At 40.3% G+C, this 23,468-nt stretch overlaps 1 protein-coding gene across 1 annotated transcript; it reads right to left on the bottom strand.

Moving 5' to 3' along the window:
• Positions 1 to 5,606: 5,606 nt before the first annotated feature.
• LOC105054583 (cell division control protein 2 homolog A) lies at positions 5,607 to 21,284 on the bottom strand. Its single transcript, XM_010936120.4, has 9 exons — positions 21,119 to 21,284; positions 20,553 to 20,606; positions 20,273 to 20,457; positions 8,864 to 8,984; positions 7,514 to 7,687; positions 6,983 to 7,146; positions 6,793 to 6,880; positions 6,458 to 6,511; positions 5,607 to 5,924 (listed from the first exon to the last, which is right to left on the bottom strand). The coding sequence occupies exons 2-9, from the start codon at positions 20,559 to 20,561 to the stop codon at positions 5,835 to 5,837; spliced, it is 885 nt and encodes a 294-aa protein (XP_010934422.1). The 5' UTR covers positions 20,562 to 20,606; positions 21,119 to 21,284; the 3' UTR covers positions 5,607 to 5,834.
• Between the last annotated feature and the right edge of the window lie 2,184 nt (positions 21,285 to 23,468).

Raw genomic sequence — 23,468 nt, 5'->3', positions numbered from 1 at the left:
GCCGCTTTGGATATTGCATAAAATTTTGGAGGAAAATGTAGAGAAGCTCCAACGCTACATCACCAAAGTCCTCAAGTTCTCATAGGAGGAAATGGAAGCTTCAAGGAAGAAATGGGAGCACATCACCATTAGCGCTCGAAGCTTGGGTCAGAGGGTGCCATTGGAATGGGTGGCAAAGGAGGTGAAGGAGAAAGAAAAATTACAATATGACGAGGAGGCTTTTGCACTGATGAAGGACCATCACCTGCTCCGATTCTGATCAGCTACCAACTATGAGGCCACATTCTCAAGTGGTCCATGCTTCCTTACTGGCCAATTACTTGCAATGGAACCCTAGGTGGCCAATTTTGTTCCATGGGCTAAGATAATTCGCTGAATTGTAGTGTGGCTCTAACTACTCGGGTTGCTGATCGAATACTGAAGCGGTCAAGGATCTTGAGCATTGCATTGGAGGCTAGGAAGCTATTATCCATCAACGACTTCCCTAGTCAACTCTGAAGACCGGATATGCTAGAGTCTGGATCACACTTGACGTTGCCAAACCATGGAAGCCCAACATATCTATTAGAAGGTTGAAAGAAGTCATTTAGCAACCTTTTGTCTGTGAGAATATTTCGGCTATCTGCTACCTCTGCAGCCAATTAGGACATACGGATGATAGTTGTCAGTCTCAGCAAATGGAACCTAGCTTCGAAGCTAATGATTGTTCATTGCAGTCTGAAAATGTTATGGAAGCTGACGATTTAGGTTGAAAATTGGGGGTATCACTGATGGTTGTGGAGATAGGAGTCGAACCATTGAAAAAGGACCTCAAAGATGTTATTCTTATGGCTAGCAGCTGTCCAAGGCTTGGGTCATGGCTGGTAACTACTCGGATCCAATAGCCACAAGCTCCCAAAGCTGGACCAAAGTTGAGGAAGGAGGTCGAGTCTAACCTCAAGTCATCCGGCCCTAACTGGTCCTCATCCATATCGAGAGTTCATCGAGGGAGGCACTCAATTCGATCGATTCACCACTTGATTTGAACATATGTTAAAAGCTGATGAAGCTGGCTCACCATAGATCGCCCAATAACGGGTCGGTGGGGTTCAAACTTGGGTGAGCAAGCTCAATCAAGTTGGAATCGATGGTCGGGTCAGCATTATAGGCCCTTATGGAGATCAGACCAATGGATGATGTGGTGGACCTGAACCTGGAGGGCAGCCCAAACCCACAAGACACCATGATGAGCCAAGTAGGCTCATCCAAGTTGAAATGGGACAGAAGCCTAGCGAAGGCCCACAAAGTGGATAGGGCCACAAACTCATCTATCTAAACTACTAAGTTGGTTCAGCCGATGAGCAGGCCAAAGTTGAAGCTTATGTCAGCTGCTGTGGGAGGCGGGGCTACAATGTTACCAAGGCGAAGTTAAGACACTATCTCACCAAAAGGAAAAGAGAGAGGCCATCGATCTAGAGAGAGCTTGGCCTGTCCCACTCTAACTGTATCCCTCTTTATAGGCTGTCGAAAGGAACTGGACACAACTATCCCAAGTTTATCCCCCAAATTAAGCCTGCCATCCACACGAGGTGTCAATAAGGTAGTCAGTAGTGATGAAGGTCCCCTATCACCCTCAGGGTAGGTGGAAGATGGCATGGTTATGCCCCCCAAAAAATCTCTTTCAATGGAAGTTGATGCCCTAATGAAGAAAAAGGATTTAATTTTTGAAGTTGATAACAAGATTAATATTGGGAAGACTTTCAATTTAGTTTAATTTTTTTTATGAATTGCAATTTGAAACAGATTTTATAGGAACAACATCACAAAATCAAGAAACTGAATCGATTTAAACGGTTCGGTTTCGATTTGGATTTTTGTAAAATTGATAGGATCGATTCGATTTTAAAAATAGGATAACGGTTCGGTTAATCGAATCATGCCCACCCCTATGATCTATAGAGGGCACTGGCCCATCGATGTCTCATGGCCATCAAGCTCAACATAAAGAGGACGTATGACTATATGAACTGACGGTTCCTTTGGCATATGGTGGAGAGCTTTGATTTTCACTAATGGGGGATCAATTGGATTATGGGCTATGTCAGGTCACACTCCATTATCTTGGTCAGTGGCACTCCTACGAACTATTTTCAATCTATTGTGAATCTTTATCAAGATTGTCCCTTATCTTCATACCTTTTCATTCTTTATGCTAATACTTTGTCTAGGGCTCTGTGGGCGGCTATCTCGGAGCAAGCTTTAGACCCATATGAGTCGACTCTAGTGCTAAGCCAATCTCACACCTTTTGCAGATGATTGTCTAGTGGTGGGCAGGATGTCAACTCGAAATGCTACCACTTTTAGAATGATCTTGGAAGAGTACTATGGTGCTTCAAAGCAAAAGATGAATTTGCTTAAGCCAGCATTGTACTTTAGCTCAAAAATCGATGTTTAGTTGAGACAAGTGATTGGGGATTATGAAGCTGAGTAGGACTTGTCATTACCTACGAGCCCCCATCACATAGTGAAGACTTCGAAAAGCTGAGCGTTCTGAGATTGAGTCAATACGAGGGTGGCTGGAGGGCTAGCAAGTCAGATGCCTTTTTAAGATGGGCATAGTCACTTTGGTGAGATCAGTGCTCAGCTCGGTTCCAGTCTATATAATGTTTCACACTATTCTACTGGGGAGCATGTTGATGAAGCTCAAGCAGCACTTCAAAAGCTTTATATAGGGATCACATCAAGGTGAGGGTGATGTTCACCTTCTGGATTAGGATATGATTTGCCGGTCAACTAGGGATAAGGGGCTGGGTGTTCAGTCCCTCATGATGAGTTGTGGGACTTTAATTATCAAAATGTAGCATGGTTCCTACTTCAGTCAGCTGCACTGAAGTGCGATGATGAGAGCCAAATATGGCTCATGGATTGTTGGCACCGATATCCGACCCTATTAAAGGAGCTCGTTCATGTGGAAGGAGATATGTTCCCGAGCCCAAGTGGTCCTAGCCCAAGTTAAATGGCTTGTAAGAGACGGGAAGACAATTGACCTCACCCAAGAATCGTGGATTTTATTGAGCTACCATTGGACAGATGGCCAACCTTCATCAACATAAAGGTAGCTAACTCAATGCATGTTTGTGACATATTCCAGCCTAGAGGAAGGGGATGAAATATCAATCTGGTGTCCCACATCTTTGGAGCTTCCTTGACGAAGAGGGTACTTTCCATTGTAGTTCCTGTGTATGGTGGCCAAGATGTGAGAGTATGGAGGTCGGCTTGCACACCAAGGGTGGTGACTAGGGGCTTTTATGAGGTGTATAGAGGAGAGTTAGTTAGAAGATTGGATAGGGCTTGGATATGGAGGTTTCATGTTCACTCGAGGACCAACCTATTCCTATGGAAGGTGACATAACATGCAGCCATCTTTTGACCAGAGCAGTTCTGCATGCCAAAGGTATGGACCTCCCATCAATATGCTTGTGCTGTGGTATGGATAACAAGACTATGGATCATGTCCTCTTTCTCTGCCCTAGAGCTCGACAGGTTTGGAGAATGGGGGGACTCTTCTTCCTGACCACCAACCCCATGAAGCCAGCTCAGGTCATCTTGGAGGCACTATAGAGGAGCATGGAGTATGATCCATCCAGGGTACTCGACATCAGATCTACTAATGTTCCATATCACATCTGGCTGGCCAGGAACATGGGCATTTTTTAGGTGACTTGGCAGCCGACGAGTTTCACCCTAGAGAAGGCACTAGCATAGACACGGAGGTCATACATTTGTCATCGACTGATCCGATCTTCGTCACTTTGGACATCTTGGATTCCCTGGCTTCTCATGTAGCAACCCACCTGGTGTTTACCACCTAGGAGCTGCTACCACCGAGCTATCTTATGGTTAACTTCAATAGTAGCATGAGAGACAGCAAGGGAGGAGAGGGATTCGTGATTTGGGGTCTCCATTCTAGATTTGTGATGGTAGGCGGCAACCATCTCCTTCATAGCACTATTCCAGGAGTGGAGCTATAGGTGGCCTGGGCAGATATTACTTTCGCCAAGTTAAGGCTAGAAATAAAGAGACTTGTGATCAAGGGGGATTTGATCGGTCGGTTACGAGAGCAGTCGAAGGAGGTGGCCGTGCACCCACTCCTTTATGACATATGATGATTGTCAGGAGGTTGTTCTTCGATTGATATTAGATATGTTTATCAGAAAGCCAACAATACTGCAGACTAAATGGCCTCCTATATGGCAAAGCTCATCGAAGGGATCATTTGGACTGATATAGCTGATCTGCCTTTATCGTTCTGTGATATTCTTTTTTGTAATCTTTTTGGTTATATTCGTACTAGAATTATATGAGTGCTTCATCCCACCAAAAAAACCCACTATAACTAGATGTGCAAATAAGTCGAGCTGCTCGTAAACTGCTCGACTCGATTATTATCAAGCTCGAGTCAAACTCGAGTAGTTTCAATAATTTTTCTAGTCAAGCTCAAGGATAGAATACTCGACTTAAAAATTTGCGAGCACACTCGAATTTTTATATATTTTTAATAATATTTTTTATTTATAATATATATATATAATATTATTAGTAAGATAAGATTCGATTTTAAGCTCAAACTCGAGCTTGAATAAGGCTCGATTGATATTCAAGTTGAGTGAAATTGATCTCGAATTTGTAGACTTACGTTTCTGCCTCCTTAACCAGGCTTGATGAGTTTGTTCATCAGGAAGACCACGCAGGCATGGGATTTAGGATCTATCATCTTTTTCTCAAAAGAGATGCTTAATTAAGAGGGAATAAAGGTCTGAAATAGAAATCGGAATAGATGACTCTCATTCTAACCACTTGATTGAAAAGAATCCCATTTCGATTTCGGAATAGAATGAAAATGATCCAATCTATCTAAAACTCAATCATCACTCTCCTTTATGAATTCAAATTTCTATTTCGATTCCGACCATGAACCAAATGCTTCAAAAAATTTGATCATTCCGATTTTCATTCCAATCCATTCTAGTTCCGATCACGAATCAAATATCTCCAAATGCCTGTCCAACAATCAGATCTAATGTTTCTTCAATTTAGCTGCAAGCACTGTGGGATAAATCTGAGATATACTGTGCCTAACCTATTTGCATCTAAATTCTGGCTAGAAGGTCCCTCCAGCAAAGTTGCTGCATAAGTCACCTGATTCCACAATATGTGATGCAAGGCCAACAGACTATCAGATTTAAAATATTCGCACATGTCCTCCGGGCAATCTAGAAGAAGAGAGGAAAGCACAATAAATGGAAGAGTAGCTAGCTTGCTAGATTCCTGCTTTCCTATGAGTATAGATCCAAATGGAACCTGACAACTCAGCAAACCAAATGGGTCAAATTGGCAGCATGTTGCATGCCAATGAAGCAGTATGAGCTCTTTCAGTCCATATAGAGAAGGTACAGATTCATCAAGAGATCAATACAAAAGGTGTTGTTGACTAGGAAACTATGACAGGGTTCTCTATCCAAAGAAGCAATTCCATGGAAGCAGTAAACTGAGGTTTTACAAAATAGCATCTCAGCAATTTAGATGAGCCATAAACTTACTACGCTCTCACAAACAAGCAAAAGACAAGGCCGCAATTTTTTTCTTTTTATGCTTTTGCATTTAATTTTAATAAAGACAATCCCAGTTCCCAGCTCAGGTTTCCACTGCTCTACACAAACGAGAACCAGTTGCAAGGTGGAGTCAAAAAGAAAAGGGGCAAAGGAAACACACAAATCAGACTCAAAACCAACAAGTTGCAGCACATCTGATGACTTGCCTGAGATAATATACAGAAGAAAAGAAGGAAATGCAGGTTATGGCACCACCCTGAGATCCTGGAAGTACTCATGGTCCAGAGCATTCCGAGCTGTGATTCTTCTGCTTGGTTCCAAGCGAAGCATTTTCTGCAAAACGTGAGCATTAATTAAACCATTAGCAGCCAGAAAGTCATCATTAATCATATGAAACGACCTACTTCCACTCCTTTCCCAACCACACAGATTTACCAAGGAATGCAAAATAAGCATCTCCACATCAGCTATAAGCACATCATTGATCCAAAATTGTTCAGTATGATCATACAGTTGCAGCAGAAGGGGAATTGGAAATGATCCACTTAATCAGATCTAAACTTAATCAGGCTATTCTACTTGCAAGTTCCCGGTTATTAAATGTGGCCTCCTTTTTGCATCCCAATATATATAGCATTCCTAATTCTACAACTGGCATTTTTAATGACTCTATACATCAATGTGCTTGCACATTAAGCAGTTATGCATGCCATACACTAGGCACGGACAACATTAGTGAGAGAGAATCAGAAAACAGAAATACAGTATTGACTCCTATATGCATAGGTCTAGCAATTCCCTAGCATATATGACACGGCAAACTAAGTAGCAACAAAGTGCCTAGGCAGTTTTCTTAGTATGCATACCGAGAGAAGATCAATCCCTGCTGGTTCAAGATTTGGGACCACCATTGCTAGATTCTGCACAGCCAACACAATATCAGGACCTTGCATCATCAAATGGTTATAGTAGTTCTAAAAGCAAAAAAATAAAAAAATGGTTATCATGGTCAGCTAATGTGCACTAACTATTAACCTTTAATCGATTTAATTGCTTTAGTAACTAAAAATGGAATTTCAGTAGACTGTCTTATAGTATAAAACAGAGATGAAAGGCAATTATAATCTGAAGTGGAGCTCACATAGTAGAATAAGAAAATGCTGACAAATTCGGGTAACACATTACTTAATTGATTCAATACCTTGGGAGGCCACTTGGGGAAAGCAGACTTGTAGTCAGGCAAGGAAGAAACACCCGGCCAAGTTTCTTCATTTGGAGTACCCAAAACTCTTCATGGTTATAAATGCAGAAGAAATTGCATTAGTATGAAGCACATAAGCAGCAGAGTGCAACCATAACATTAAACTTCAACACCAAGGTATCTGTAAAACCTGAAAATCTTAAACAATTCATCAATCTCAGAATCTCCAGGAAACAGGGGCCGTTGGTTCACCATCTCAGCAAAAATACAGCCCACCGACCAAATATCAACAGGTGTAGAGTAATGCCGAGACCCTAGCAGAATTTCTGGTGCCCTATACCACAGTGTTACCACCTATGGGGGAAAAGCATGATAAAAAAACTCCAACAGAATCACTAGATGGGACAAAAAATTGAAAGAGAACTTCATGTTCACGATTGAAAGATAAAAGAGCATTGTCAAAACACACATGAAAACACCCTTATATGCTGAATGGTTAAAGAAACAACCAAACAAATGTATACCACCAAAAAATCTTGAATTAATGCAATATGCTTATATTCTATCTACTTTTTCGAACTTAAATCAAGTTCATAGTGTTATTTTCAATGGAAATAGCCTGCAAATTCCTAATCTGAGTCGCCAGGAAAGTAATTTTTAACCTAGAAAAAAAACTTAACTTACTGAGGATGTAGGAAAAATTGCCGAAGCACAAAGGTACCTCATGAGTAAATGTCCGGACAGGGATACCAAATGCCCTGGCTAGTCCAAAGTCCGCAAGCTTCAGGGCATTAGTGCGCCGATCTATAAGCAAATTCTGAGGCTTCAGATCTCGGTGAAGAACTCTATGAGAATGGCAGTATGCTATACCATGGAGAATCTGGTAAAGAAATGTCTGCAAGAAGAAGAAAAGAAGAAGGATATCAGCTGCAAAATTTAAAATGGCAGGGGCCTAAAATGAGACAGTAGTCATCATCTGGCATTTCTAATCATTTACCTGGGCCACACAGTAAATTAGCTTGTACATCAAATGGTTAGAAATTTTGTAGGTCAACCAGGCTATTCCAATTAATACTATATAAGATGGTAATCCTCAATTGTATAGCACAAATTTATCATAATCAACAAACTGCTTTTAATAAAATTCGATCAATATGGAGCATGGCTGTTGCTAAGGATGCACAAACTGATTGGCCAGAATTCCCGAAGTAGGTGTCAATCTAAAACCAACCCTCTTAGAATTGCTGCTGGATTCTTTGCCAAGGGAGTTGGGCAAGAGAACCTGCCATGAGACCTAAAGTACCAGTTTGGCAGGTGGATGGACCTACTCATTGCTCATGGTTTAAGTTCATGCAAGCAAGAAACAAACCTCCACAATTCTGATCTGGGAAGAGTTTATAAGGGGGAATATGGCAGGCATGACAATAGGAAACAAAGCTGAGGCACAAATTATATGCCAAAGAACAAACTAAAACACAACCATATAGAAAGAAATATGATGAACCCACAAATCAATGTATGTGAGCCCATGATAATAGTTATAAGTGATTAAGTACTTGACAATTACAAAAACAAAAAAAAAACAAAAAAAAAAAGCTTAATGCAGATTAATATGGATCCACATTATTACCCAGCATACAAGAAATATTTAGCAGTCAGGTATAATACTTTTAGTCAGTCTTACCAAAAAAAATGAATTTTGCTAGAAGCAGAGATCATATAAAAAAGAATAAAGGACTCTGAATTAAACATGCTAGGAAGCTTCATGAATCCACCTGATGATAAGAAAACTTCTACAATGAGTCAGCAAGTGGTCTAGTAATTCAAAGAAGCTTTCTGAAAGAAGATACCTTAACATGCTTAAAAAACAAGTACCAATTTGAAGGCCTAATTCATACAAGTTCATGCGATAGTAAAGTGAAACAGAACATCTTCTGAGTACAGATCACCAGATAGCCACATAGGGTTTCGTACTAGTAAATGACTAATCACTACCAAAGTAATATGTAAGGACTGTCATGTGAATGTAAAATTTATAATGAAAACATATAAAACAGAATAAGAACCTCACTTTTATTAAGCATGGATCTTTAGCAAGTTCTGGACAAGAATCCATATGCTTTTTCAAGTCCAGGTCCAAATACTCAAAGACCAAGTATATTCGCTTCTCACTGTGCACTACATCTTGCAACCTGCTATTCAAACACCATTTTAATGTTTTAGAGCCATAACATATGCTGATATAAAGCCACAATAGACAAGCTAAAAATTGCAAAATAAGGATTAGGTATGAAAATAAAGTGCTTAATCAGTGTTCGATATGTAGGGAATTTAAAGCCATAGAACACAAGATAAATCTTGCAAAATAAAATAAAATTTTCAAAACAGAAGTGTACATTCTACTGAATGAACTAATGCCTTGTCAATTACAAGAATTCAACAACACCATTTCATAAAGAAACAAGTAAGATTCGAGCAAATGAACCAACATTCTGATCAATTTTTTACAAAAACAGCTTAACAGAAAAGAGCACATAAATAACATCAAGATTTGTTGACTCAGAACCGGACCCCATGCCAACCGACCGGTGGATTGGTGCGCCCCCATACCGGACCATACCAGGCCCGAACCATCATGAAAACGAAAATAGGGGAGAGGGGAACGAGAGAGGATAAGAGAAGGGGAGAGGGAGGGAGAGGAATGGAAGGAAAAGGAGGCCGGTGGTGGCCACCGGAGGACCACAGAGGCCCTCGGAGGGCCGCCAAGGCCTCCAGGGCTCTACCCTCCTCCGTGAGAGAAAAATAGAGAAAGAGAGGGAGGGAGAGATACAGAAGAGGGGAAGGCAGCAAGGAGAACACCGGAGAGCCACCAAGGCCCCTGTGAAGTCACAAAAATTAAAAAAAAAAAGAGTGTGAAATATTGGTGGGTCATCCTTGTTTCAACCCCATAGATGCCATGGGATCGATTTGTGTCGTCCGAGGCCCTCGATAACCCTCCGATCGCCTCCATATCACCTTCCCCTCCCTCCGTTCCTTTCTCTCTATCTCTCTCTCTCTCTATTCCTCTCTCACAGAGGAGGGTGGAGCCCCGAAGGCCTTGACTACCCTCCAATGGCCTCAACAGACCACCACCAACCTTTCCCTCTCCTTCCATCCCCATCTCTCTCTCTTTCTCTCTTTCCTCCTCTCTTGCTCCATGTTCACCAGTATTCTGAGTTGAACGCTCCATTTTCGCCAGTATTTTGAATTGAAAGTCCGAACTACACCAATAGGCCATCGGTACAGTTCGGCATTCCATGAATAACATATCTAAAGCATGCATTTTCCACTAAAGATCCCAAAGTAATGCCTACCAAATATTATGGTAGCATTATAGATAATTTCACACAATTCCTGATGACTTTTGCAATGTTGGCCTCCATTATCAGAAAAAGGTGGGGAAGGGCAAAGGTAACATGTCAAAACACACATCTACTAGCAAATCCCTTAGCACCTACGAGCATAATTGAGTCACGTTCTCAGAGAATATTGGTAATATTTCTTTTGATTACAAAGAACACAAAGCTGATAAACTTATATAAAAGTTTAAAGTTGTTGATATGATAGTAAGGTTTCAATAAAACTCATAACTCATACATTGACATTGAAGACATGTAATATATATATATATATATATATATATATTAAATGGAGACAACAGCCTCTGTTTGCTACGTTTTTGTTTTTCCCAAAGGACTTTCTACCACATGTCCACACAAAGCAGCATTAAGGATTTGGCCGCTTCAAGCTGCCCACCCACGTATAATACAGAGGAAAAATCGGGGGAAAACAAAGAGGGCAAAAGCGTGGAGGGGCCCTCGCGATGGCCGGTGGAGAATAGCAGGGAGGGTGTCGATGCCAGAGGAGGCGAGCGAAGAGGATATGGTCAAAGGAGAGGGCAAGGAGGACACGGGCATGGATCTGGGTGCCTTCGTGGAGGCAAAGGGTGGCAGAGCAGTGGTCGAGGGCGGAGGCGAGGGCAACAGGAGAGTCACATTGGGGCAGGTGGTAGTGGGTCGAAGGGGGGTTCAAGGAGGAGATGGAGGGGTTGACGCATGGAGTTTTGGGAAAAGCAGGAGCCGTGTGTGAGCAACTGCTGCCAAACTGGAGGTCGTCACCGAGGTCCGCTTCTCCCGTTGGAACAATGCCAATGCCGAAACCTTCCTCCCCCATTGCCACGCCCGGCAAGAGATCAAGGATGACCTTTGACGCCTCCATCACTACTGCTGCGCCCTCAAGATTGCCAAGGATGCGGCCACCAGAGGCATAGGCCACAACGATGTCGACAATGGAGGTCTTGAGCTTAAGGCCACTGCCACCACGCCTGGCAGGAGATCGAGGATGACCTCCGCACCTCCATCGCTACCGCTCCACCCTCAAGATCACTGAGGATGCGGCCACCACCGACCCCTCCGCAGCCGACCTACCCCACTCCCTTGTCGGTTTTCCATCCCATGGTATCCCCTCCTCCCCATCTATCTTGGGCAAAGGCACAGGGCTTAAGGATGGCTACGAAATAGTCCAAGTGGACAGGAAGGCCAAGGTGGCGGCGAAAGATCAACAATCGGATGGTGTCCCTTAGGCGACCGGCCTTTGCGAGGGTTTTGGTGGATGGGGATCTCCTAGAGGCAGCAAAAGATTTAATTTTGGGCATATGGGAGGGGAAGTTTCGATGGGTGGAGCAAAGTTGGGCAATGGTTGTTGAGTGCTGGGTGGGAGCCCTCATGGGGATTTGGAAAGGTTGGGGTGGAGAAGGGTAGACCTTTATCTCTATTAAGGTAGAAAAAGTTTCGCCTAGATGAAAAAAGATAGAGTTTGATAGGAGAAGAGGCAGCGCCATGGTGAGGGAAAGATTTTGGAGAAGAGGAGGCGGTTCCATCACCACGAAGAGAGAGGACGATGGTGAGAGAGAGTCCTAGGGGATTCCTCTTTGTGGGTTTTTCATGTGTGTATATGTTTTATAAATATCTGAAATTAGTCTTATAAAATTATTTTATATATATATATGTATATATATATATATAATCTAATATATATGTAGTTTCACTATTAAAATGCCGAGCCCTTCCTCCACCGCCGCCGCGCCCAGTAGGAGATTGAGGATGACCTCCGCCGCCTTCGTCACTACCGTTCTACCCTCAAGATTGCTGAGGATGCGGCCACCACTGACCCCTCCTCCGCTGCCAACCCACCCCCTCCCCCGTCGGTTTCCAATCCCATGGTACCCTCCCCCTCTGTCTATCTCGGGCAAAGCCTCCAAGTACTCCAATTCCCCCTTAAACCCTATAAGCCTTAGCTCTCCCTCTTCCCACCCCACCTTCCGCCAAATCGCTAGGATTTCCTAGCTGGCTCCAATTCCGTCGGATGGGGAGATTGGGATTTCGATCGGGGAGAAAGAAATTACATATAAGATCGAGGGAGCGCCCTTTGAGTTCCAATATAGTTATACAAAGACACTAAAGGTGAAACCTTTGGCACTAAAGGAGCCTCTATTTCTGCCATTTGGACCGAGCACAATGCCCAGGCCATGGACGGGGTGGCGTCACTCCTGCCTAGCAAGAAGAAGCTGCCAGAGTTCGATTCATTCAAGCTCCCACCGCCAGAGAAGAGGGGGGTAAAGCCGATGCAGTCGCTAGGGCCTTCCTGGTTGGGTCAGGGCCTAATTATGATGCGGCATCGAGGGAGGAGATTTTAGGAGAGCTGCTAGTTGAGGAGATCAAAGAGTTGATCAAGGGTTGCATGAAGACCAAGAGATCAAAGAGAGCCTCGCAGTGGCGGAGTATAATAAGGATTTCTGATCTTGGTTGGCGGTGGAAGGCGGGCGGTGGAGATGGATCTGGATGCCATGGCGAAGGCATTCATGTAGCACTACTATCGAATGTTCGAGTCGAACAGGACGAGTCTAACGAATCTTTACTAAGACAGATCAATACTGACCTTAAGAGAGGCTGAAATTTCAATAAAATAGATATAATAAAATAGATAAATAAAATCAACTTTTTTTAAAAAAATCACATCCCATGTGTCGCATGGGGTTATAAGCTAGTACATGAAATACTAGGAAGCTAGGAATTATTGACCAAAACAATGGGGGTATTAAAATTGGAAGCACTCAACAAACAAATTTGCTGATAACATGCATGGACTTCATTATATTTGTGCACAAGCTTAGCTTGAAGCCTTAAACAGTCAAGCCAGAATGCATACCTAAATATTTGAAAGCTGAGTCAAATCAAAAAAATCCAAATAAAAGTTTTATGATATGAAAATTGAAGGATCATCAAAATTCTTCCTAGATATTAGCATCCTATCAATTCTATGATTTTCATCCACAGCTTGAAATAATAATTCATGAAAGTAAACTAGTTCCATGTTAAAGTCAACATAAACAATGCACAGTCATTCAGCTGCTTAAAAAATGATTTGTAATATTTGCAATGTGCTTCAGTCATTTAACACTAAGAACAAACGTGTTAATATGAAGGAATCATCAGATTTAAACCACAGAGACTAGAGAGTATGCTCAACATGTCTTGCATGGTGCATAACATATAATAAATGCCACTCTCCATGTTCTGCTAACCTGATCCAACTTCATAGCAAAGTGGGAGAAAATTAGCCATAATTTAGTTATTCATTATCCACATAAATTATGATCACAGAGAAACCTGACCAAATCAACTATCTCATAAGGTGAAAAGCAAAGATGGAATGCAACAGAATGACCCAAAATGCCAACTAACCTGGTCCTAAAGATCTAGCGAGTATTTAAAAAAATAAAAAGAATGAGAAAAAGCACAAGGCTTTGTGAGGTATCGAAGACCACAACAGACTATTACACGCGATAATAGCACAGATAATAACTTTTGATAATATATTAGCCCCTCAGAAACTCTTATTCATCTCAATCTTATTTTCCAACTTCACAATAGATGATGTGAAATGTATTAGTTATCTCCTGACAATTGCTTGTCTCCTTACCAATGAAGGCTGAAGCTTGTCTGGACAACCAATCCTCCAAGGATATAGTCAATATGTTAGGAATGGAACAGTCTAGCCTACCAAGAAATCAATGCCACAAGGAAAAACCCATGTATAACAAATATTTCTACATTTCTCTATGAGATCTTTGCATACAGTCTGAGACCATTATAGATCAAAAGTTGCTCAGGGATACCGAACAGGGTCCTGCCATCAACAAAAGCACAAAAGAAATATATGAATTATAAACCTAGCTATTCCACTGACAGACTAAATTATCTTAAAGCTCCAACAACTAGTGCCCCAAGAAGAATGGAAAAATGCCAAGGCACAAGTTCATCATCACTAAAAGTAATGCTTAGTATAAAAGACCATAGCCCCTCAGTCATCATGCACTACCAAAAATAACTCAACAAACTAGACCAAACATCTTAGGAAACAAGGATCACACATTACATTCAGCTATCTAGGAGGCCTTAAAATGTTAAGGATGGTTTCTCACCCACCCCATACCTCATCAAACCCAAAATTTTGTTATCCCAGCAACATCTTTCTGATGTAGATACTTTTAAACTCTTGTACATGTCTACTTTGCTCGAACCTCAACACATGCATAGGAAGGCATTATTTATGCTATTGATGGCTCTAAGAAAAAGACCCCCCCCCCCACAAAGTAACAAATTTTAAGTCAATTAACCAGTAATAATTGTATTGGATCTCGTTCCCAGTTATTTGTTAGCATTTCATGCATCCCTTCCCAATTTGCTGTAGAATTGTATACTAAATGCCCAAGCTGCCTCATGACACTGGTCCAATGGATCCTGACTTGCCCGTAAGTCTCATTTTGCCAAACCACCCTAATATAATATACTGATAGGAATGATGATACATGTCAGATAATCAAACATTAAATGCATTACAATTCATTTGGCTGCCAAGGTTAGGCATGTCAACATTGATATCTTCAGCCACATCATCCTCCATATCATGAGCATTACACCTACAATGACCATGCAATCTATCATCATCATGTGCACCACAATGATATATGGCATGTCCAGGTTGAGCTGGTCTAACAAGCCAATGGTGAGGCTTGGACTATTACAATTCCACCCCAGCAATGGTGCTTTCTAACATGGCTTCAAGATAATTGCCCACCCTTGTACTTATGACGACATGTGAGAACTTACTAGTTGGTCATCCATTGCATCTAAACTCTTCCACAATAACTTGTCTAGCCATCAGTCATCCATCTCTTAAAAAGCAATTCACTAAGTCTAAGCTCTCTGACCAGTAAGGTAATCCATCCCTTAAAAAGCAATTCACTAAGCCTAAGCCCTCTTACCAGCAAGGTAATATCTGCAGAAATTGATAGTTCATGCAAATATACACATAAAAGTGAAGTGATGCTAGTAACAGCAAGCAGATTCAACACATACCATCAGATTTATGCAGTTTGTGGATTGACATAGCACCAAAAACCTGTTTTGAGCTAACAAAAACAGCATAAATCCAAGCATGATCTTTCAAGCAAATATTGACGAATTCTATGATGCATGGTCACATTCAAGTTGAAGCTGCTATGAACCATTCCAACCAATTCAAATTGTCTCTAAGCATTAAAATGTTATCTCCAAAGGCTACAAGTATGGATCAACTTCTAACAAAAGGTTTGACATAATCCAGGGACCAACAAATGATAGATCTAACATTACAAAAGGGAATTGAGATCAGTTAGAAGCCCCAAATAGAGGTCTTAGGATCTTATCAACCGCTATAGAAGGCATGCTGTTATTGAGAAAAAGCAAAAAAGGACTCAATTGTTGCACTAGGCGATCAAGCCAGGCTAAAGGACTGCCCAGAAAAATCCGGTTGGCATCTCTCTAGGGCATGGTGGGTGGTTTGGAAAGAAAAAAAAAGAAAAGAGAAGAAAGAACAAGAAAGAAGGGGAAGGAAGCGGGGAAACAAAAGGAAAACAAGACAAAAGAAGGGGAAGCATATTCTACAGAGCTCATGCTAGTTCTAAAGTTGAACTATACATCCGAGGACCTCACACTCTTCCACAGCCTCTGCCTCACACACAGATTGAGAAATTCAATGAAGAGAAACTCACATTTAACAATCAGCAAAGCAAAACCTTCAGTGCCCTTCCAATGCTTATAAGGGCCACCCACTAACTATAGAATAAAAGTTTAACAGAAAAGCTTCCAAGCACCAGTCAGGATGGTTCTTCTAGCATTTTATTATACTTCAAAGCCTCGTCAGTCCCAATCATCTTTACCTCTAGCATCAATACAAACATTACTAATATACATCGGCAGTGAAGAAGTATAATTTGGAAAAGATAGGTTGGTGACATATCCACAAGCTCTCCTTAGGGGTCTCATATAAAATACCTTGGTTGTTCCTTCAGTTTTCTAATTTTTTTTCTTGCTAGGGTAGGGAGTAAATTTACTGAAAAATCACCAAAAATGTACGTACAAAATAGAAATTCCTAGCAGAAAACTCTGGGTTGCCTCAAACATGGAAAAGGTGCAGAATGCGAGTGCAAAAGAGCATCACCAGAAATTAAGACAGTAAGAGTGCTCATATAGAACAGTATGCAATGTATAAGTCAATAATTCTACTTATGTTGTGGCAGTTGTGCTACAAAATTTGAAGTTTAAAATGACTTAGCTGTGAAGAAACTGAGGATGTAGTAGAAGAAACAACAATGTCAAACCCTAAAGATTTTTCATTCAAAAAGCAGTGGCCTCTGTGTTTCCCAATGTGTGAGAGCATCTCAACATAGTCCATGGAGACACCCCCTTGGACAAGCATGACCTTGTCCGATGAGTAGAGAGTTGGCACATCCCTGTGGTAGGGAATCTTGTTTCTTGCACTTCCTAGGATACAGCATAGCAACACTTGCCTGGCATTCTACTGGCTCAATTAGGTCCCAATTGAGCCATAGATAAATGATTCATGTGCATGCATGTAAATAACTTGTTAGTGGTTATGTTTTAGCAAAGAAACAAAAGCTGACATTAGAATCAACAAATAAGATAAATAACGCTATAAAATCAATGGACCAAAACTTAACCTTGAAGACTAGAACTAATCGGTTGTGGTAGCCAAATGAGAGGTGGGCAGTACTAGGAATCCAGTGTGGAACTATGGATGGGATTCGATGTGTATGCATAGATATCAGTGTAGAGACAATGCTTCATCTGTATGCATGTAAATGAATTGCTGGTGGTTATATTTTAACAAATACACAAAAACTGATATTAGATTCAACAAATAAGATAAATAATGCTGTAAAATCAATTGACCAAAACTTAACCTTGAAAGATTAGAAGTAATGGATTGTTGTAGCCAAACGAGAAGTCAGGGGTGTTAGGAATCTGGTATGGAACTGAGGATAGGATTCCATATGAACAGCAAGCAAAAGGTTACAAAAAGTGCAGAGTGACAATGAATATATGCCTTGTCTTCATCGAGGTTAAAAAACATTAGAGCCATCTACCACTGGTAATCCAACCGTCTTATCCTTTCCATTCTTATGAATAGCAAGTTCAAAACTAGCAATCGTGCCTTTTCCAAAACCACATTAATTTAAAATTCGATGAATGCATAAAGAGATTCTATATTACAATCACATTATAAATGCTTACGAGATAAAGATAAAGCAGAAAAGGAACCCCAATATTTCTTCATTTAGCAACAGTTCCTTTTACAATTTGTTGCTTTACCAACCAAGATAGAGTCAAAGAATATGTCCAAGTAATAGCTAATTTAAGGATCAATACAGAACGATACCTGCATAAATTTGACACTGAACAATCAAACATATGCATGTGTTCAGATGAATGCACAAGCACAGAAACCCACTTATGCACATGCTTTCATGCAAAGTATGAAATACAGACAAGCACAAAAGCACGCCTGTGCATGTGCGTGCTTTTTCTCCCGGTTTTATTACAGAACGCCTTCTTTAGACCCTAACTTAACAAAAGCATCTCCATCCCACATTTTCAATAGATCCAAAAATTTAAAGATACAGGTGATCTGGCACTAAAATATGCCAGAAGGAGACCTCATATAATGTCATTGTTTAGGAGAAATATCAAGAATGCAACATGTTAGGCTGGAAACCAGTTTCTGCATTTCTTAGTAATTGTAGGATCAGCCAATGTTAATGACAATATACAATGAATTAACCATGAAAATTGAGAAAAACAAATACAAGCAGGGTACTGCTTCTTAAATGCATTGAATTGCATCCAAATACTAAAACAATTATTCCCAATAATTTCACTTTCTTAGCAAGGAAGCAGCTTTCTTTCACCAAATTTATGAGTTGAAGTTATAGACGCTTAACATTTCTCTTTCAAGCATAATCAATGTTGTCAAAGGCTCTCAAGGTGCTCAGGCAAGACAAGGAAACCTCAAAGCACCTCTACAATCCCTAGGTAGGCAGGTTTGTTAAGGCAATGCCCGGGAGAAAGCCAGAAGAATTCAGGCAAGTGCCTTTCCAACATCCAACATTTGGGAAGTGGTATTTTTTTCCATGTTTGAACCTTGAAGATACTTTAGATGTCCAATGGTATGCATTTGATACCTTTTGTTTAAAAAATGTTGGTAAAGTCTGGTCTTTGATGTGATGTTTTGGAAGTTGTGGAACATTGTCTCTGGTGTTCAAGATACAGTTATGATTTAGCATATTAAAAAAAGTTGAGTGATTGATCTGATGATGTATGTATTTTTTTCAGAATAGAGTCAAAGCATGTGTTTGGTTTCTACTTTATAAGAATCAAGAAAAGGTCGAGATGCATTTGAATAAATAACAATTGATAAATTCTAAAGCAATAGGGCAGGCCTTGGTGCAACAATAAGGTTACTCCATTATGACCTACGTGTCATCGGTCTGAAACATGAAAACAGCCTTTCCTCACCAAGAGGTAAAGTTACATGCATCTGACCCTCCCTAGACCCTACAATAGTGGGAGCCTCATGCACTAGGATATTCTTTTTTGTAACTCCTAAAGCAAGGATCTGACTTTGACACTATGGTTAACAGCTGGACACTCCATCAAACAAAGATGCAAAGAGATGTGAGAAGAAACACATGGGTCAACACACAAGGGGAAGTGCTAATGGACAAACATGCCTCAAGTATGGGCATAAAGAGAGTTGGCATTACATATTAGAATAGATATCAATAGTATTTATCTCGCTGCACTTATTCTAATGCATTTATTGGTCTTCTCATAATTAGCACCTTGCTTTTTGGCACCTAACATCTCGAGCAATATGGAGGACCTCTCACCTTAGGGGTGCCCTTTGCTTTTAACAACCTTAAGCACAACTGTACCACCACAAATAGGATTTGACAAATAATGACCAATAGCTTCCCATCACCACCCCCTAATGTATTCCTAAAGTATGCCCAACTTCACATAGGAAGGTACAGAAAAGATAGAATAGCATTGTTTAATGCCCTAATTAAGAAAATATATATCAAGTGTCGGGTCATCTGTTCTCCATGAATTAATTCCTCTGGAGGCACTCAGGTCAAAAGGGATATGAATAGCCTGATGATTATAAGAAAAAAACATCCTTCCAGCAACATTAAACATGTTGGTTTCAGCAAATGCTAATATGTTTATCAGTTACCAAATAGAAGGAAAAAGCAAAATTCCTACCCCCTCAGACATCTGTTCAGTCTTCTAATAAATAGAAAACAAATTCCTATATTTCACTGGCATAAAAGGCAACAAATTCCAGCATGAATGTTTAGCGTTAATGCTGACTCAGAAGTTATAACTCTGGTACTCAGACACCACCACACTAGTCAAACAGGTAATCTACCATGATACAAACAATGAAATCAAAACCAAAAGTAGAAACAAAAGACTGTTGTTTTGATAGGACTTGTCTTGTCCATAATTCAAGCACAGATCATGCAGGCAAACTATTAGCATTCACAGCATTCCCACTGTTCCTTGCTACAGAATTAGATACTGAATAAAAGCAAAGCAAACTTGCTTTGAGTGCTTGAACAAGAAATAGTCTGTATGAACATGGATCATGGATCTGACAGCTAACAGCATATCATTATTTCCTATTCCTATTGATTCACTAACAAAAGGAAAATGCTTTGCAGTGCCCATTAGTGTGAGGAAAAGTTCCATGGGCCCACTTCTTGCTGGGTATGCAACTCAGCATTCAACAAACCCCGTTATCAGACCATTTCCAAGATCTTACATTAATCACCTTCTTCCACATGGTATAGAGAACTTCTCAAGTGCACAGGATAAGCACCCCATAGTTTTTTTAAAAAAAAAAAAGCATCGGACTTCCACGAAACAACTGAAAATGAACAAATTTAAACATACATGAATAAAGAACAAGAAAGAACAGCAAGTGTATCCAAATTAATCAAACTGCAGAAGTTCAGATGGCTGCTGAGAATGACCTGACAATATTATTATGCTGCATTTCCTTCAAAAGTGATATCTCTCTAATAGCAGTGCTTGGGACTCCTTCATCTTCTTGCTCCAGCCGGATTTTCTTCAATGCAATCATCTCATTCGTAAGACGATCCCGAGCCTTATACACCACGCCATAGGTCCCTTCCCCAATCTTCTCCACCTTCTCATACTAAGCCCAAGACCCCCCACATTACCACAGTAATCCCTAGAATATTAACAAGAAGCTAATAATAGACAAGCAGAAGAAAAGCAAGCGCTCCTCACCTGATCCATGTCAATCCACCACTAAAAACACTAACGTGCAACAACGAAGGAAATCTGCAACACAGCATTCAAAATACAACCAAAAAGCACACTTATCAAATCCAACAACATTACAATACTTCTTACCATATAAAATAAGCAGTAATGGCAAATGAAACAAAGCCATCACAAGGCGTTCAATGCAAAATGAGATACAGCTCTTCAACGCATTCAATCAGAAACCCAAAATTCTAAATCCGACCGAACAGAGAAAAAATGAAAAGACATCCGACCGATTCAAAACCCCAACCAATCCCCCGTTAAATCGGAGAGCGATCCTCCCTCCAAAGCAAGCCACCTCCAATCACCACTTGTTCATCATCAAAAGGAAAAAACAAAAAAACAAAAACACGAAAAAACAAATTCAGAATCGCCCTCTGTATAATAATCGCATCCCGGAAAGGAACTGCATGAATAGAACAAAATCGTGCGGGCAAAAAAGAAGAAATGAGGTAACAACGCAGGATATCGATCGAAAGAGAGGGAGTATGTTATTAACGAAAGAAAGAAAGAAGAAGAAGACGGACCTTAAGAGCTAGGGATTTAGCGAGCTCGGAGCAATGGCGGCGCCGACGGGCGACGAACGAGAGTGAGAGAGAAGGAAGGGCGGGGGGTGGGGGGTGGGTTGGCGTTTGACGGCGTTGCCTTCCGTTTCTCTCCGATTTCTCGCCCAGCTCTCAAAGTCCCTTCGCTGAGAGAGCTCGCTCCCTCGCCTACTCATGATAATTAAATTGGAAAGGCTACCGGGACCAGAAAATGAATCGGAAAATGTTCACCACTAGAGATCCATGTTGTGGGCCCCACGCACGAAGTTTACGACTGAGTGCGTGTTTGTGGTTTAATATTTGGTGACGATGTGATGGAGAATTAGTAAGTTAGGCTGTATTCACATATAAGTTTCAGTTTGCCAAAGCAATTTGGCACGACATTATTGGTGCAATTCAGAAATCTCACCAATGTCTTCATGACACGTCATATTAGAAACGCTGTGGGATCATAATTGGGCCTCGAAGCATTGTTATTTGGGTTTAATTTTCAGCGGTCTGTAATCGCGGGGTCGTGTGCTGTCACTCGTGCTCTGTCTTGGTTGACAGAACAGCCTCTTGTCCACCGGTGAGCTCACCTCCCTCAAAACCTATCCCGTAATGGACCGTGCATTAGCGGTTAGACGTTACTTACGATGACTGAATGGTGTTTGCACACCGAATCAGAATTTCTCGCGGGAAAGTTTGGCTCCAAAATATTAAAAAAAGAAAAAAAAAAAATCTCACGCGGGAAAAAAGATCACGTTTGGAGATTGTCATGCTTAGCAGGACAATTATCGAATCATGACCGTAGGATAAGGGACCCGTCTTTGATCATAATTCATAAACATCACGATCGATGATGGGACAATTTCATGAGACGGACGGGTGCGGGTTATAACTTCCGCGGATTGACCTTCTTTGGCGGCTTTGCACAATATTCAAAGATGATCTCTGTCTTGCGACCTGTACCGTAGAAGGGGAAGGTCGAAGGACTTTGCATAGAGCTAAAAAAAAATGATCTCATCCTACTGATTTATTAAAATCTAAAATTTGATGAATCAATTTAGGTTAAATCCAATCAAGATATGAGAGAGCATATAGTTAGTCCAGTTCATTTTTTTGAGAGCCTCGAGTCAAATCAAGCTGAAACAGTCTATTAAAATATAAAAAAGAATTAGTACAGTGAAACTATTATATCTCACTATCTCAAAAAGATTTCAGCATTGTCTGCAATTAATAATGGACCTTAATTAATCCACAGACAAGACTTTGCCTATTTTATCTATCAATTGGGATCTAGTACATTCTTTTGTTAGCAAATAATTTGTAAATGAATCGAAGAGCTGGACTAATGAGGAGCAGAGCCAAAGTGAAGCAGAAATACTGTAAGATTATGGCAAATAGAAATGCTGTAATAGAACAACATATATTAAAAAATATTTTTAAAAAAAATAAATAGAAGTTGAATTAGAGAGTAATAGCATATGCTATTAGATTTGACAACCATCCATCCATTCATAATAAAGATTATCTGATTTGCTCCACATATCATGCATATGATGTGAGATTATTGCTACTGGACAAATTCATCCAAAATTTGTTAGTGCTGGCCACTGATCTTCAGAGTGTTCAAACTTATCTCCTATCATGATGTGCAATATATTGAGTATTTTATTTGCTTGTAATTCAAAACAAAAATCAATAATCTGATAAAAAAACCAGCATATAGTATATTCTTAGTTGAAACATCATCAATTTAAACATCTAAAATTCAAAAATTCAACTCAAACATTAATAAAGTAGAAATTCAAAGTTTCAAACATCATCAATTCAATAATTCATTGCACCAAACAATATAAAATACTAAAATTTAATATCCACAATAAATCATATTTTACTATCTTCATTGACCTCTTCTTTAAGCTGCACAATATTTGAATCTGCTTTTGAATTTGATAGACTTATCTCAAGGCTATTCTCTTCATCTAAAATTCATAATAATAAAAGAATTAGACGATCAATCCCATTAGAAATCAATCATTAGTTAAGACATTAAAATAAATTCAAAGAACATAAGAAAAAATATCATTTGGAGCAAAGCCATATAACCAATTTCATGTGCAAATAAGAGTTTGGATATTTTTCAAGAAGGAGAGAGCTTCTATACTTGTTCAGAACACGACCTCTAATACTAAAAGTAGATTCAGATGCTATTATAGTAATTGGAATGCTTAGCACATCATGTACCATAACTGAAAGATTAGGATATTGTGTAGTATCCCTTCAATACTTGAGTACATCCAAATCATTAAAGTGGTCATAATCAATTGTTCGCTCTTCCAAATAAAGA

Source organism: Elaeis guineensis, chromosome 12 (assembly GCF_000442705.2).
Source record: "Elaeis guineensis isolate ETL-2024a chromosome 12, EG11, whole genome shotgun sequence".
NCBI lineage: Eukaryota > Viridiplantae > Streptophyta > Magnoliopsida > Arecales > Arecaceae > Elaeis > Elaeis guineensis.
The sequence above is the reverse complement of the archived record's forward strand: the minus strand, read 5'-3'. Positions and strand labels throughout refer to the sequence as shown.